This window comes from Magallana gigas, chromosome 2 (assembly GCF_963853765.1).
Source record: "Magallana gigas chromosome 2, xbMagGiga1.1, whole genome shotgun sequence".
NCBI classification, from domain to species: Eukaryota; Metazoa; Mollusca; class Bivalvia; order Ostreida; family Ostreidae; genus Magallana; species Magallana gigas.
In genome coordinates this window covers 23,510,199-23,525,733 of record NC_088854.1, presented here as the reverse complement: position 1 = coordinate 23,525,733, position 15,535 = coordinate 23,510,199, and the positions used below count along the sequence as shown (strand labels likewise).

Below are 15,535 nucleotides of genomic sequence, written 5' to 3'. Positions count from 1 at the left end.
CTCGGTGACAAGCTCCGTTTTATGGGTACTACTAAACAGAGAACTCTAGAGAACTTTAGAGAACTCTAGAGAACTCTGGGGATTTTTTCATATTCAAAGTATTTAGAACCTATTTTTGCATTTTATATGAAAAAAAGGTTGTATTTTAGTCGAAATATATTTTAAAAATATTTATTTCACACAAAACATCAAGTTGGGGGAGACTAAATTATTCAAAGGATCTCGATCCCGAGCAGTTTACAAGTCCATTAAAATTACTCTTTTTTAAATTCTTTCAACATTTATATAATTCTTAATATGGATTTTATTTAAGGTTAATTATAATTTATAATTTGTAGCGTTAGTGTCTTTATTCTCCGTTTGTGATTTGTTATGATTTTAATTAAGATACTGACTTTTTGCTTGTCGTCAACTTCAAATCTTGATACTTTTACGGCTGAGTGTAATAAAACAACTCTTCTCCATGAATATGCATTTATAAATGGACAATCGAAAGAATATCCGAGATCCACTATGACACTAGAAATTGTAAATATTAATTAAGTGATATGAAGGCTTTAAAAATAGTGCATAAATTGCCTTTTCCTTACAGAAGAAATTAAAGGGGCATGTTCACGATTTACAATATGCTTTAGGAATACATTTTTAACGATCAAATGAAATTTAAGAGTCATTCTTTAACGGTAAAAAGCAAGATACATTTTTTCTTTTCAATGATAATAACGTACGTAAGTTGTTATATTTATAACAACAGAATATGATCATTGAAATGTGATAGCTTAATATATATTATGTTTTGTTTTTACGTGCATTATTATACCAATGGCTTGAGGTAACCTGTATATAGAAACAATGTCTAAATGACATTAGATCGGGATCGGAGTTTGACGATCACGCCGAATAGATTTCCTTCGAGAATTTGTCTTTAATTAGTTTAAAATCAACTTTAATGAGTTTATGTATGTAGTATAACATGTTACTGAACAGATACATGCATAATAAAGCATTTATTAGCCCTTTTAAATGAAAAAATCCCAGAGTTCTCTAGGGTTCTCTAGAGTTCTTTAGAGTTCTCTGTTTAGTAGGACCGCCGTTTTATGATTGGCTGCAGCTGCGAGTAGCTGATCCAATCGCAGTGCTTGTAAATATAAACTTTGAAAGAAAACACATGTGTTATCTTTGGTAAAACATTCGGTGCTTTTAACAAGTTGAGACACAAGTTCTCGAGGACAGTGCCTCCCCAACGATGGTCTAACCAGATCGCTTTAAAAACCTTTATATTTTACTGGGATTGACCATCAATGTAGTTCTACAAACTTATCAAGGCTCGCGTGATAGCATGGGAAGAAAACATGGCGAATGTAGAAGTTGCCTATCCCGTTAGTATATACGTTCCTGCTTATGGTTATTGCTTTTAAAGGTTCAGTGAGCTCTGTTTTATTTAATTTCTTTGGTCTGCAATATTCACGACAACGATACCTGATTTTATGGCATGAAAGCTTTCATATAAATCGGCGACTTTTTCACTCCCGGTACAGGTCCTTACAAAACACTATAAATAAAACATTCCGTGCTTTCACTAGGTTATAACTTAATTCGTATTTAATAACATCGTTAATTATGTTCCGATATTCGGTAGTCAACATGTTTTCAAGAGTATATAACCTGTTGTTTAATTCGATTAAAATGTAAATATGCAAGGGGCGCAACTCAAGTTGCTCGCTAGATAGCGCCACCACATCACCGAGTTTTCGTAATGAAATCCGCCAAGGGTTTATGGGGAGCAAAGTGGACCGAAAACCCTTGGCTAGCGAAGATGAGATCTAGCGATTTACAGTCTGCTATATGGGAAAATTCGAGTTTACACAAATGTACATAATACGTAATTTCCACCCCATATTTTAAAATAGAGTACCGTATCTACAGCTATTAAAAGGAAATGAATTCCCGGTGAATAATGTTGACATATTCATCAAAGTCCTTTCTGAATTACAAACCTGTTCTTCTCATAAAGTAATTCGTGAATTCGTGAAATATAGCCCAAAATTCGACTCTGACGGCTACTTGTTTTGATTAAATTGGGATGAACTTAATCTCCTGCTCGCATCAATTTTTCACTTTGGACATCCTTCCAACTCCCCATGTCTTCAAAACGTTTGTTTCTTACCTTTACAAGGCCTAAATCCAACAAAATATCAAGTTGTGCATTTGACAATCTAATTAAAATTAGACCTTTCATCTCGCTCGCTGTTATATATGGATACCGCTCACGAGCGGTATCCATATATAACAGAGAGCGAGATGAAAGGTCTAATTTTAATTAGATTGTGCATTTGAAAGGTTTACTTTTACGAACTGGAAATGTCTAATGTCAAGTCGCACATTTTTATCTTAATTTTTACGAAGTTTTAATAAATTTAAATTTTGTTTTTTGTTTTTTTGTTTTGAGAAAAAATCAACAATTAAAACATTAATAGTCAGATACATTTTATTGATTAACTCAAAATAAATATTGCACATATATATATATATATTCATCTTATTTATTCATACATTTCCACAGTTATTGCACAACCCCAAAATATAGCAATTGTGAAGCCTGTTTTGACTTTGGTCAAACATTTTAGTACGATGTTGAGATGGACATTCAAGGAAGTAATTATTCAACTTTTCTTCTTTAGATAAAAAAAAAAAGAATCATAAAACTTTACACCAGAATCAGTTGGACTCCATTTCTTGCACTAGCAGCTCTCTTTCACAACAGAATCAGGATTCTCTCTCAGCTCTGGGCAAATTTCTAACATGAAAACCTCCAGTAGGTTCTAAATGTAAAGAAAAAAATCATAAAATATGCAGAAACGAAAATATCACCTAAAATCAAAGGGGTTTCATCATTACTTCAAGCCCTGCAAACTTTGAACTCTGCAGTGGATAAAAATTCTAAAATCTGAATATTTCCTAAAGATTAGAAATCAATAATCTACGGTACTCTTTAAAGTACATACAACCAAGATACTAACTGCCTTGATAGACAGAACTTATTTCTTGATGAGTATAAGTACTAAAGTAGTTAACGTGCTTACATAGAACAGATGTTTGTTAAGTCTCGTGTCTTGTAAAACTTCAAACATTTTAATAGCTCCTCTCCGTCCGTTTTCCTCTCCTAGAAGTGTTCTCACTGCATCTGATCATATACATAATAATAACAATCTACGACAATAAAACAAAACATGAACACTAAAGATAAGCTGAAGAGAGTATCTTTTAACTTCTTAAATATTGTAGTAGTTGGAGCTATGTGGACTGTGTATATCAGCTTGGGTAGCTCAGTGGTTGTGCTCCCGACTAGCATTCCAGGGGTCCAGGGTTGAATTCCCTGTCCAGCCCACAGGGGCCAAGCCCGTTTTAACATTAATTTCAATGTAACCATAAATAACCATAAATCTTTATTTATGGTTACATTGAAATTAATGTTAAAACGGGCTTGGCCCCTGTGGTCCAGCCATATAATTTGATTGTACTTGTACATGTAAGTTCATTCTTCCTTTCCTACTACAATATTATACATTCACAGTCAATTAGCCTTTAAAGTTTGAATATCAATGGCAATTTTCCTACCTGGCATATTATTCAGGAATTTTTCCTTGGCCTCTAGCCTTGTCTGTAGTTTCTGATTGTCAGTCTTCGGGGGAGGTGACTCTGCCAGCTTGCCGTTGGGCCACATGGAGTTTTTAAAGAGGGAGATGTAGTATATAATCATACTCTCAGAAAATACCCAGTCCACTGTCTCACGAAGCTGTCTGCAATCAAAGGTTGAAATGCTAATTTTACAGATTTAAAATTCAAAATGCTATTATTCAATATATATTGAAGAAAATACATGTAAATTGTATCAATAAATGACCCTTTCATTTATTAAGCACTGACCAAGTACCGTGTTAATAAGTATATCAAATTCTTAATTTTGGAGACAATTAAATTTTCATATCCCCATTAAACATGGTCATTACTTAATATATGACACACTGTACCTATTTATTGATCTTCCGAATGTGACTTCCACGAACATGATGAAGCTGCGCCGGAGCCACTTAAACATACCATGACACTCAAACACCTCATCCACCAGTCTGTAAAATGGTTCTGCAGTCGAGTCTTTCCGGTCCAGCTTAGAACTGCATTAGAAATAAATCAAATAAAAGATTACCAGGTAACTGACTTTTAAAAAAGCATCGATCAGTAAATTATGTCTTTATTAGATATATATTACAGATCTGTTGGTAATGTAAGGAGAGAAGAAAAAAGAAAGAAGAAAAATCCATTCTCCCTGCATTATATAAAGAAAGTATGGGCAAGGAAAGATTAGTACATGTATTAATCATACAGACTACCTGGTACATTATATATATTAAATGAGTGACCCCCACCTTCCCCAGAGACTGAAGCCCCTCTTTGATCTGCACGAATCATGGTACAAATAATCTGCTATGTTAACTTGTTTCCGCAACAATTTCAACAGTAGTTATCCTCTCTTTCTTGGGTCATGATTTAAAACAAACTTAAAAAATACCATTCAACTAATGACACTGAAGAAATTTAATCAGAAAAGATCATTTCAGCCTTTAACTCAGGTGAAAAATAGCTTATCATCTTACCCATTGAAAATCACCCAGTTTAGGCAGGTAGATTTTATATAAAACGTGTATACTCTGAACTCTCTAATCACTAAGGATGAATATTAACAAGTAACTGCTGCATTACCCATCATCCTCCTCCTCAACCAGTTTCAGTTCATCAACATTCTCTTGCTTGATCTGGCCGATGCTATAGAACAAGGAGAAGGCTTTTGATATCACATGCTATAAGAATATTAGTATAAATGGTGGACGATATAGGATACATATCTTGATTGATTCAATATATCAATACATCTATATTATATTTTTATATCATATAACAAATATTATCAAACATCGTAGAACCCATTTATTTGTCTTAACAATGAAATACATAAAAACCATCACTGGCACATGTTGGTCTGTGTATGCCGTTTCACATACGAGTGCAAACAATAAAAATAAAGCAAAGAATTTGATAAAATCATTGACATCCAGTCCACAAATCATGCTACAATTTCTATTGCTATTTCATCGTCAAAATTTTGATTGATTTTGTAATTATGCACTTAAATTAGTAATGAATAGCATGTACTTTTTACAGTATTTTAGCAAGAAATGGCAGTATGTACCCCTGCTGTATATCATCCCACTCCTTTTTAGTATGTTACTTAATGCATCAAATACATAAAGTTGAAAAGACAGAGAAGAAAAAGAAATACATATCCATGACGTATGAATACGTATATAGCATTATGCTGTAAAAAAATTTGATAAATTCAACATTGAAAGAGGTAGGTGTCAAAAGTACAAAATGTCCATTATCAGTATGTTCAGAGTGTTCTTTTAAATGATCTATTACAAGTTATAGTGATAAAGTGCACAGTCTAGGTACATAATACACCCATCTGGAACTACCTGTACAAGATGTACATATATATCAATATTAGCATACCCAAAGAAGTCATTTGTGAGAAAGAATTTTAGATACTCCCTGAAACAAATTGATTAAGAGTATCAATGGTATTTCAAAATGAGACCACTGACCTATACTTTTAGATTGCAACACATATACCACCCCTCCCCCATACACACAACGCATAACGGCATCAATAGGCTAAAAAAATGCAAAAGATTTGTCTTCATAATCAAAATTTTCCAACATGAAGCCATAGTGATTATCTACTTCTAGTTTACCTGTGACACATCTTTCTTCAGGTAAATCAACTAATTTTGATGATCTTGGGCCTCAAAATTCAAAATATATGACCCTGACATAAAAATCATAAATGCTAAATGACACAATAACTGAAAAGCCCCAACTATTATCTATAGCCTGTCAAAGTCAAATGATGGGTGTATTAAACCTGGTAGGATATTACATGTAAGTAGATTAAAAGAAAAATCATGAAATTCATCTACAATGTTAATGTTTATAAATTCCTGACCTTTTGATTATGGATGTTAAAAAGAACTCTTTTTTCTTCTCCTGTTTTCTTTGAAGGAAAAACTCTGGATTAGGGGTAAGGAATCCATACAAGGCTTCACACTGAGCCAAAACTGCATCCTCCATGATGATCTTTCAAGAAAAGGACCCATAGGGATATAAATGTAGAGGTATACAACTCCATGCAACAAAGCCTTAATTTTAACATATTACCGATACATGTACCAGTATTTAAATCGAATGACATAAACACCACTTTCTCTCATCCTGGCTGGTAATTATAACAATTTTTTATTATAAAATATACCGTAAAGGCCTACTGTTACAACAAAATATTTAATTCTTCACACCATCACCCTCTCATTTGAAAATGAAACTTATATGATTTTTCTGTACATTTGCTTGCTCACTTACAGTAAGATAGTCATTTAGCATTCTTTTACAGTCATCCAGGAATTTCTCATCCAAAGTGGTGAATCTTCTCACAGACGGCATTTCTTTCTTTTTTAGCAATGGGTCAATCTGTAAAACAATACATTTGGCCACAATTATTAATGGAATAATTAACCCTTCAACATGCTTTGGAACCACCTAAAAGTGTTCCACAGTATATTGGTATGATGCACTCACCTCAATGAGTTGCTCGTGCAGTCTGTTGAATTCTGGGATAGTTCTGGTGACCAGCCAGCCCTCCGTACTTTGCTGAAGATTATGGGACTTTTCCTTCCCTGCGAGGTGCACAATTAAAACAAATGTAGGTATTCTCTTGTCCTCTACCTCTTGAATCTGTGTGACATAAAGCAAATTTAATGGACTGAAAACAAAGCATTGTGAAATTTATGTGCATACATACATGTAGTCATATTGATCAGAAAAGCCAGAGGATCTCGAGTGAAACAGTACATGTATTTTAAGTTCATGTTGAATACAAGTTCTAGAATCTCTGATATACATGTATGTACATGAACATTATTGACAATGTATATATATGATATACAGTATATATATGTAGTTTAAATTTTACATATTGTACTTCATGAAAAATACAGTTTCTTCCTATATTTTCCTATATTTCATACACATGTAATTGACTCAAAGAATATAATTATTGTAAATTGATAGTTTTTGTGCATGTATGCTTTTTTTTTTACATGCATTTCAACAATTACATCTTTGTTTTTTGTTTCCAAATGCTAAACATTAAAACTTGTTCAAGATGCTGGGCATTTCGACAGAATTTAAAAAGTTTGAATACCAGTAATATGTTTTAATATCTTGATTGTTTCATAAAAAATCATGACCTGATGTTTTTTTTTCAATGCATGTTTTATACAACTACATGGATGATTACATAATGACTGAAGACTAATGTTTCACACTATAATGCTCTCATTTCATACAATATAACCCCCACATCTAACACCACATCACCAATGCTCCACACTGACCTCCGCTTCATACACTGCCACCCTCCATGACCCCTGGTTCTCACACCAGTTCTGTGTTCTCAAGATGTGGATCTCTAAATTCCTTCTTAGCTGAACCAATGCATCCAATTCTCTCTCAAGGTCTCTCTCTATCTTCTGTGCCTGATTTGCAAAAACAGGTAAACATATGAGACTTGTAGAATTTCCAAATACCAGTACATTGTACAAATATCAAAATCATTCTGAAATATTTCTTTAAATTGCAAAAACACAGGTAAAAAAGAGATTACCGGTAAATAAGACTACATATATTTCATTTTCTCCAATGCATTTTCAAATGGAAATAATAGCATTATGCACAGTAAACCAGAGTTATATTCTCCAAGACCTACTTTTGAGTCCTCCACTGTACGGGACTCCCTGATGGCTTTGAGGGCATGTGACTTGTTCTGAATTTTTTCGTCTAGTATTTCCATCTTCTGATCAGCGAAGTAAGATTGGTCCTTAAAGATAACACTGTCATCACAGTTAAAGTCCATGTATTCCTCTTCATCATCACTGTCAGGCTGGAAAAACGGCCCCTCTGTAAAGGTGTGAAGCATTGGATAATATTTGTGAATTTGTATTAAAGTACATGAATGAAAGACTCATCGGTGAATTAATTTCACCAAATCCATGAACTGTATATCCTTAATTAAACAGACAGAGTTATTAAGTACATAAAACTTAAACCTCGTAGATTTTAAAATCTCACTTTTATATTTGAACAGTTGTAAACTACATAAAATTGTATGAAAACTTGGTGTTTGCTATAATAAATTATTGCAATATGATAGAAATTGGGGGTATTGAAGTACATGTATAAAGTACCGAGGGTACTAGTATATAAATAGTGCCTGTTTGGGAGGGTAACAGTTGAAATTGACACCCCGAGAAAACCATTGTCAACCGACACGAAGCGGAGGTTGACAATGGTTTTCGAGGGGTGTCAATTTCAACTGTTATCCTCCCAAACAGGCACTATTTATTTTGTTATACTGAATGTCTTAATTTTTAAGAAAATTTTACTGCTTTTATATAGGAATAACATGAATTCTACAGCGAACTGTACGCGCATAATTTGCGCGCATGTTACAATTTGTAATGTTACCGTTGCTAAGTGCGTTGCTAATGCTGAGGGTAATAGAACAGATTATGAACTGCGTCTTAACCAATCAGATTTCAGTATTTAACATGAAAGTATAACAACATAAAATAAGGAATCTAAAGTAGCATAGGAGTAACATGGTATATACCTCTCCTTTGATCTGAGGCTGCTGAGGGATTTTCCAGTTCTAAGGATTGTATATACTTCTGGTAAGTATCACTGACAAGGAATGAGGGATAATACTGTTTCTTCAAAAGATCCAAAACTGCCCTCTGTCCCATCTCAAAGGCTTCAGGACCCTATCACATCAGTAAATGTAATTTCATTTTTAAAACTGAAGACTCAAGTTTTAAGAGATCACAAAGTTGTTACAGATACATGTATATACCTGTAGATTGACGTTGTTAACTTACCGCAGAGTTACCTAGCAAGAAAGATTCCATTTCCCTCACAAGTCCTCTCTCCAACTTGACTGCACTTGTACTACTGGCAATGTACTTGTCAAAGATCTCCTTCCCTAACTGGTATTGTTTCCTCTGAAAAAAAAGTCACAAACACACAAACACAGTAAGTCAAACTGAATATAAAAAGTCAATTCTTACCTACTTTAATTCTTAATTATGAAATGACATGACAACTTTTACACAAGTCAGATTTGTACTTTATCTTCATTTATCTATATGTGCATCAGCATCCCTTTAAAAATCAAAATGTCAAACTTTGAAGCAAGTTATTATAGAGATCTGAAGTTATCAATTGACAATTTACCTTCTCTGCATTTTGGATTCTTTCAACATCTGTGCAATACCTAAGGAAATTTTCAAACATTGAGTTAAAAACATGTTAACAATAAAGAAAAACTGCAAGACTACTTATCAACACAGGAAAGTTTACGATCATCTTTACAATATATCTGATACATCTTAAGTACATCTTCTTTTTAATAATTAATTTGAAATAATTATAAATCTAAAATGCTTTTTAAGTTTTGTTTTTCTTTATGAAATCAGGCAGATATAGATCTTTCAAAGCTAACTAGTACAAGGATATACATACATTTATATCGAAGAGAATTATAAAAGTACATGTATGAGTATCAATGATTTACCCTAGTAAGGACTGGTTGTCATCTTTTTCTAAAAACTTGTAAAACTCCATCCTTGCATCAGCTGACTCCATCACTTCCTCAAAGGAGAGGATCTACAATAGTTAAAAGGTGAGGATCTAGAATAAATTCAAAGGAGAGGATCTACAATAAATTCAAAGGAGATGATCTACAATAAGTTCAAAGAAAAGGATCTACAATTTATTCAAGGGGGAGGATCTACAAATTACTGGTATTCAAGGGAGAGGATCTACAATTTATTCAAAAGAGAGGATCTACAATTTATTAAAGGGAGAGGATCTATAATTAATTCAAAGGAGAGGATATACATCAATTAATGATGATAGGGCATGAATTCCATTAAGCACAATAAACATTATGTAATCATTTATTTCATAGAATTGAATGAAATGATAAAATGGTTGATATGAGAATAAGTTACATACCATGTTTCATGACAAACAAAAAACAATGCTCCAGTTGCATTAAATAAATGCTGACCTTGGCACTTGGAGCCCCCGATTTTTCAGAGTCTTCTGTTGTTTCATAGCTCTTGTAATCTATTCCACCAAGAGAATGGATTCTCTTTTCACTGTGCACTTTTGCAATAGTAAGCTGAACAAAAATGGAAACTAAAGCCATACATTTTTTTAGTTTCATTACATGACAAATAATGATCTACACATATTATAAAGTTTTTAACATGGTAAGCAAAATTTTTAATGCACATCAATGTTACCATTTTTATATCATAGTTCAGAAATACCTGATTGATATATCTTTTCAGATTCCTTGCTTTTAGTAAGTCTCCTTTGCCCATACCTCGGGATGGTCCCTTTTCACCGGGTTTTAAAGGTTTATCTTTAAAATAAATGAGATATGTACATAACTGAATATATATGCATTGATCAAAACTTAGATTTGAAATGAGTGTTTCACATAAAATTTACTTTCAAACCACTGCCAATAAAAGTTTCGGGAAATTTCTATGTCATAATAAAAGAATGACTAAAAGATGGATAGATGAATAGAAACTTAATATGCAAAGGCCATATCATGTAATGAAATACCTGGAATGTTCTGCTCTTGCTTGAGGTTCTGAATGGTTGTAGCATGGATGATTTCTGTCATGATATTGTATCTACAAATACATAAAAATATACACTATACCAAAAGTGTACTATAGTTGACATATGAAATATTCAGTTTCAGCAGAATCTGTATTGCATAATTCTCAAGTGAAGATCCAAAAGTATTATTTTGATCAAATACGAAAAGCAAAGATTATTAAGTTACCAGTCTTTTTTCATTTGAAAAAAATCAACTGATGATTTTTTTATGTAAGTCACCTGATTTGCTTCAAGGCCTCAAGGTCTTCACACTTGTCTATGAGTTTTACAAACTGTTCGTAGGTGGCTGCATATGTGTACTTCTTACGTGTGTCCTCTGACAGCTGACGTCTATAGTCTATGTAGTTTATCAGCTTTTGATTGATGTAGTCAGGGTCACACAACATATCTACTGATGGCTTCAAAACTGTAAAGATCAAATGTTCTTTTGAAATTTAAATTCATTTGTAACCAATGTTCAATTCTTTACCAATAATATGTGCATGTACCTGTACAATTACAAAGATTTATAGAGATCAGCTAGGTGTTTGTGGGATTTTGAAAACGCACTGTCTACATGTAAATTACTACAGTAAAACAGAGTTATAGCAAACGAGCATAGAATGAATTGACACTTACAGCGAACTGATTTTCACTCCCTCTGACTTTATCACATGTTAAAAACTTGACAAATATAACAAATTATGCAAATAATGAACCAAAATTGTCCATCCCTGACACTTCATTATAAGCGTGTTTTACTGTAAATGTGTATACAGATAAATAAAAATGATCTCAGAACTCTACCATAACTATCATAGCTCAGAACTTCAAAGTCTGGAACTGTATCTTACCTGCCGAGGTGAGGATCTCCCTGAGTAGCCGCCTCAGCGTGTGGCAATTAGCATACTCCTTAGGTAGAAGAGCTATCAACAGTGTCTCACAAACCTTCCTCAGAAACTCGGTCTCTGTCTCACTGTTCTCCAGCCAAGGCTGCAGAATGAATTTTTTGGCTATTTTGTCATCTTCCCTAAATACACAAATACATGTAAATTACTGTGTTATATTTGAAACAGATGTTCAACTATTCAACCTTTTCAAAGTTAAATGCTATGTGTTTACTTTTACAATCCAGCTACTGGTACATGATTATTCTATAGGTGTTTTGAAGAGTTCAACCATGGAGATTTGGTCAGGTTTTTTTTAAAATCTGTATATATCACTTTTTTATAAAAGCAGACAGAAAAAAGAGAGGAGATTTTTCATAGATCTTTGAAGCCTTGCCTTCTCCTGTATTCTCTGACCTCCTGGAAATGTTTGTGTATAATCAGCACCACATCCTTTGAAATTAACCTCATTTTGTCTATCCTTCTTAAACGGTTTGTCAGAGCATCAATCATATGCCACATGTCACATCTGCAACAGAATATGCAGAGTAGATGTTAAAACTAGTTTATATTATTGATTAGGTTTAATGTTCAAATATTAACACAATGCATGTAGAAAGGTACTGTCATATATGTTTAAGAAAAAGTATGAAATTAAAAATGCATTTTACCGGTATTCCACATCTAACATTACCTGTTATCTACTGTATAGTCAAAATAACAACACACATTGATAAAATTATTTACTAGAGTTTGTTAAAACCATAGAAGAAAAAAAACACAGTTTTGTAACCATAGGTAAAAATTTATATATACATGTATAAACATGATAAGTCTTCAAAGTTTCAGGTAAACTAAACAAAAATTGGAAAAAATACTTTACCTGAGGGAACTCAGAAATGCCTCCTGGTCCTTGGAGAGGTCCGAGTACCATGACAAGATATGGTCCCTGATGGTGAGATCCAAGACTTCCTGTAGGGCACTATCTACATTTCTGGTAATCACAACCTTTTTCATATCAGACTTTTTCTCATAACGCTTTTCCTGTATCAAACAAAAAAAGCAAGAAATTTGTTTTAATTACAGATGGTGTTGTATAGCATATGGTTAATTCAACAGTTATGGTAGTCTGAGATATAGCTTTATCTTTAAATTGTTGTTTTTGGTGTTTTTTAAAGAGATACATGTATTTATTAAAAATATCAAACTATTCATCTTTAATTGCGTTTGATTTTTGCTTTTAAAAAGGAAGGATTATTAAATTGAATGAATATAACACACAGATATTAAAACATCACATTATGCAAATTGATAGTCTTTTGGCAATTGTCATTGTGAAATATTAAATGAAAAGTTTAAAGAAGTGTAAACATGTCAAATATTGCAATAAAATTAACAAAGTACAATAAAAATAGGAATTGGATAAATATTTGGGACATTTTTTACCATTTGTTTTATGAGTTCTTGTGCCATCTTTGATTCCCTTGGCTGAGCTGCTGGTTTGTACATTTTGCCTTGAACTAGAGACCATGACACCCCTAGATACACTGCCAATCCAGCAATAACAATCTGTACCAGCAGAGAAAGGACTGTTCCAATCAGCTGATAGTAGTAACCCACAGCAAAGACAACCACTCCACAACCTACTAAAACTTGGTGTGTTGGTTTCATTTTCCTTGTTCTTCCTTTCCTTTATGCCTGTAAAAAATTAACTCCAATTAATTTTTGGAATCTGAACATGCTGACCTAGGGCAAATTCTATATCTTGCCAAATACCGGTATATGAACCATGTGAAATTCTTTTCATTATAATTAACATGTATAAAGGGTTGGGAGGAGTAATGACGGACCAGACAGGTATTCAAACCCAGATACCCCGAGTCTCTAGTCAGGTGCCCCGCTACCTAAGCTATATAGCGCCCAGTATTCACACATGCAAACTTTAAATTTAGTGATAGCAGGAAAATATACGTGGACGGTAAGAATTAGACAATATTAGAATGATGATCATGATGATGATATGATGCACAGCTGACTTCAAGGGTCTCTTAAACTGTTAAATCACAGACATAAATAAAATGACTTCCTTACATAAACGTCTGCAGAACGACATTCGTGCATATTTAACAGCATGTCGAATCTTCGTTTTTGAATTGTTTTAATCACAGAAAATCAGGATAGATGGTTAATGGTTTCGGTTCGAACTCAGAAATCGTCTTATATGAAATCCCAAGCCCGATTAGTTAGCATTTGAATTCCAAGCCCGAAGTATCGAACAAATATCAAGTGGCTTGCAGGAATTTGCAGCCAATATTTATACATAACCACTTTTCGGGTAATATGCTGTTGTAAACCATTAGTAGTAAACCGGGGGAATCTCCACGTGTAATGGGCTTCATAAAATTTATCATAAACCTATATCGGACCTGGGGTCAATTACTTTGAAATGTAATGCATTAAATTACAATTACATAAAATTCTTTCCATTACAATTTTTAAAAATAAGTTTCAATATCATTTTTGCTCTTGGCAAAAAGTGGATGGTTCATTTAGTTCTTTTTCAAATTCAATAACTTTCATTTACCTACATGCATAGTAAAATCTATTAAACGGGGGGGGGGGGGGGGGGGGACCCCACAAAACTGAACATCTACTATTTGGCCAGCGTAAAATTATACTGAAACTTAATATACTTTTAGTCTTCTGATCAAATAAACTCTAACGAATCTCTTGTTCTTGTTGCAATCATCAAATTGATTTATAGTGGAACCCTCCCCTTCCCAACTAATTTCTTTTTGGGAGCGACTGCGTAAAAATAATGGGGATTAGGATTTTTATGATTGGAGAATGGAGAATCTCCCTTTTTTTGAATTGTCAAGATTTTTCATCTTACGACCTTAAAAAATCGTGCATCACTCTTAAGAGTAAACAAAACAATGTAAGGTGTTCGTATACATGTTTGTGCGTTGCATTTCGATAATATGGATCGCACTCGGTCGCGTCTGAAATGTGTGCATGTCCACTATTTTGAGGAGACTTGATGCGACCCCTAACACGGATGCAACGAATGCGAGAACTCGTGCAAAGTATATATGCGATAGCTCGTGCGAACTGCGAAGCTAAAACATAACGATCGCAAAGTGTTGTAAAGTGCTCGTGCGCCAGTTGTGAAAGTATATTTGTTATACTTTCATGTTAAATACTGAAGTCTGATTGGTTAAGACGCAGTTAATAATATTTACTATTACCCTCAGCGTTAGCAACGCACTTGGCAACGGGTAACATTAAAAAATGTTACATGCGCGAAAATTATGCGCGTACGGTTCGCTGTAGAATTCACGTTATTCCTATATAAAAGCAGTAAAATTTTCTTAAAAATTTTAAAAAAGACATTCAGTATAACAAAATAAATAGTGCCTGTTTGGGAGGATAACAGTTGAAATTGACACCCCTCGAAAACCATTGTCAACCTCCGCTTCGCGTCGGTTGACAATGGTTTTCTCGGGGTGTCAATTTCAACTGTTACCCTCCCAAACAGGCACTATTTATATAATAGTACCCTGTTTAAGCATAACTGTTTCAGACATATATTTTACGATGCGACCATTAGGGTAAGTGTAGCAGGAGTCAGCAACATCCAATAGACTTGTCCCACCCTATATAAACAGTCATTTGCTCTCGGAGACAATTTGATCCAACTGCTTCTCAGTTTCATTTCTCTTTTGTTTCTTGTTGTTATAGATATGGATTTCAATTTTCTCACCTGTTTCATATTTTCCCAATAATTTTTTTTTTTT

At 33.6% G+C, this 15,535-nt stretch overlaps 1 protein-coding gene and 1 long non-coding RNA gene across 4 annotated transcripts; one reads left to right on the top strand and one right to left on the bottom strand.

Moving 5' to 3' along the window:
* Positions 1-2,470: 2,470 nt before the first annotated feature.
* LOC105338694 (sorting nexin-25) lies at positions 2,471-13,969 on the bottom strand. Of its 3 annotated transcripts, XM_020071563.3 has the most exons (23): positions 13,830-13,969; positions 13,185-13,436; positions 12,622-12,782; positions 12,136-12,267; positions 11,706-11,881; positions 11,092-11,278; positions 10,813-10,883; positions 10,509-10,603; positions 10,244-10,357; positions 9,746-9,837; positions 9,406-9,445; positions 9,051-9,173; positions 8,786-8,936; positions 7,883-8,073; positions 7,512-7,652; positions 6,694-6,849; positions 6,478-6,585; positions 6,065-6,195; positions 4,762-4,824; positions 4,032-4,175; positions 3,619-3,800; positions 3,084-3,184; positions 2,471-2,822 (listed from the first exon to the last, which is right to left on the bottom strand). In XM_020071563.3, the coding sequence occupies exons 2-23, from the start codon at positions 13,407-13,409 to the stop codon at positions 2,742-2,744; spliced, it is 2,865 nt and encodes a 954-aa protein (XP_019927122.3). In that variant the 5' UTR covers positions 13,410-13,436; positions 13,830-13,969; the 3' UTR covers positions 2,471-2,741. The 3 variants fall into 3 exon arrangements, with proteins under 3 accessions (XP_019927122.3, XP_034299472.2, XP_019927123.3); XM_034443581.2 differs by lacking the exon at positions 3,084-3,184; XM_020071564.3 differs by lacking the exon at positions 4,762-4,824.
* LOC109620041 (uncharacterized) lies at positions 6,093-6,822 on the top strand. Its single transcript, XR_002200726.3, has 2 exons — positions 6,093-6,233; positions 6,574-6,822. It is a non-coding gene; the product is annotated as an uncharacterized lncRNA (long non-coding RNA).
* Positions 13,970-15,535: the final 1,566 nt, after the last annotated feature.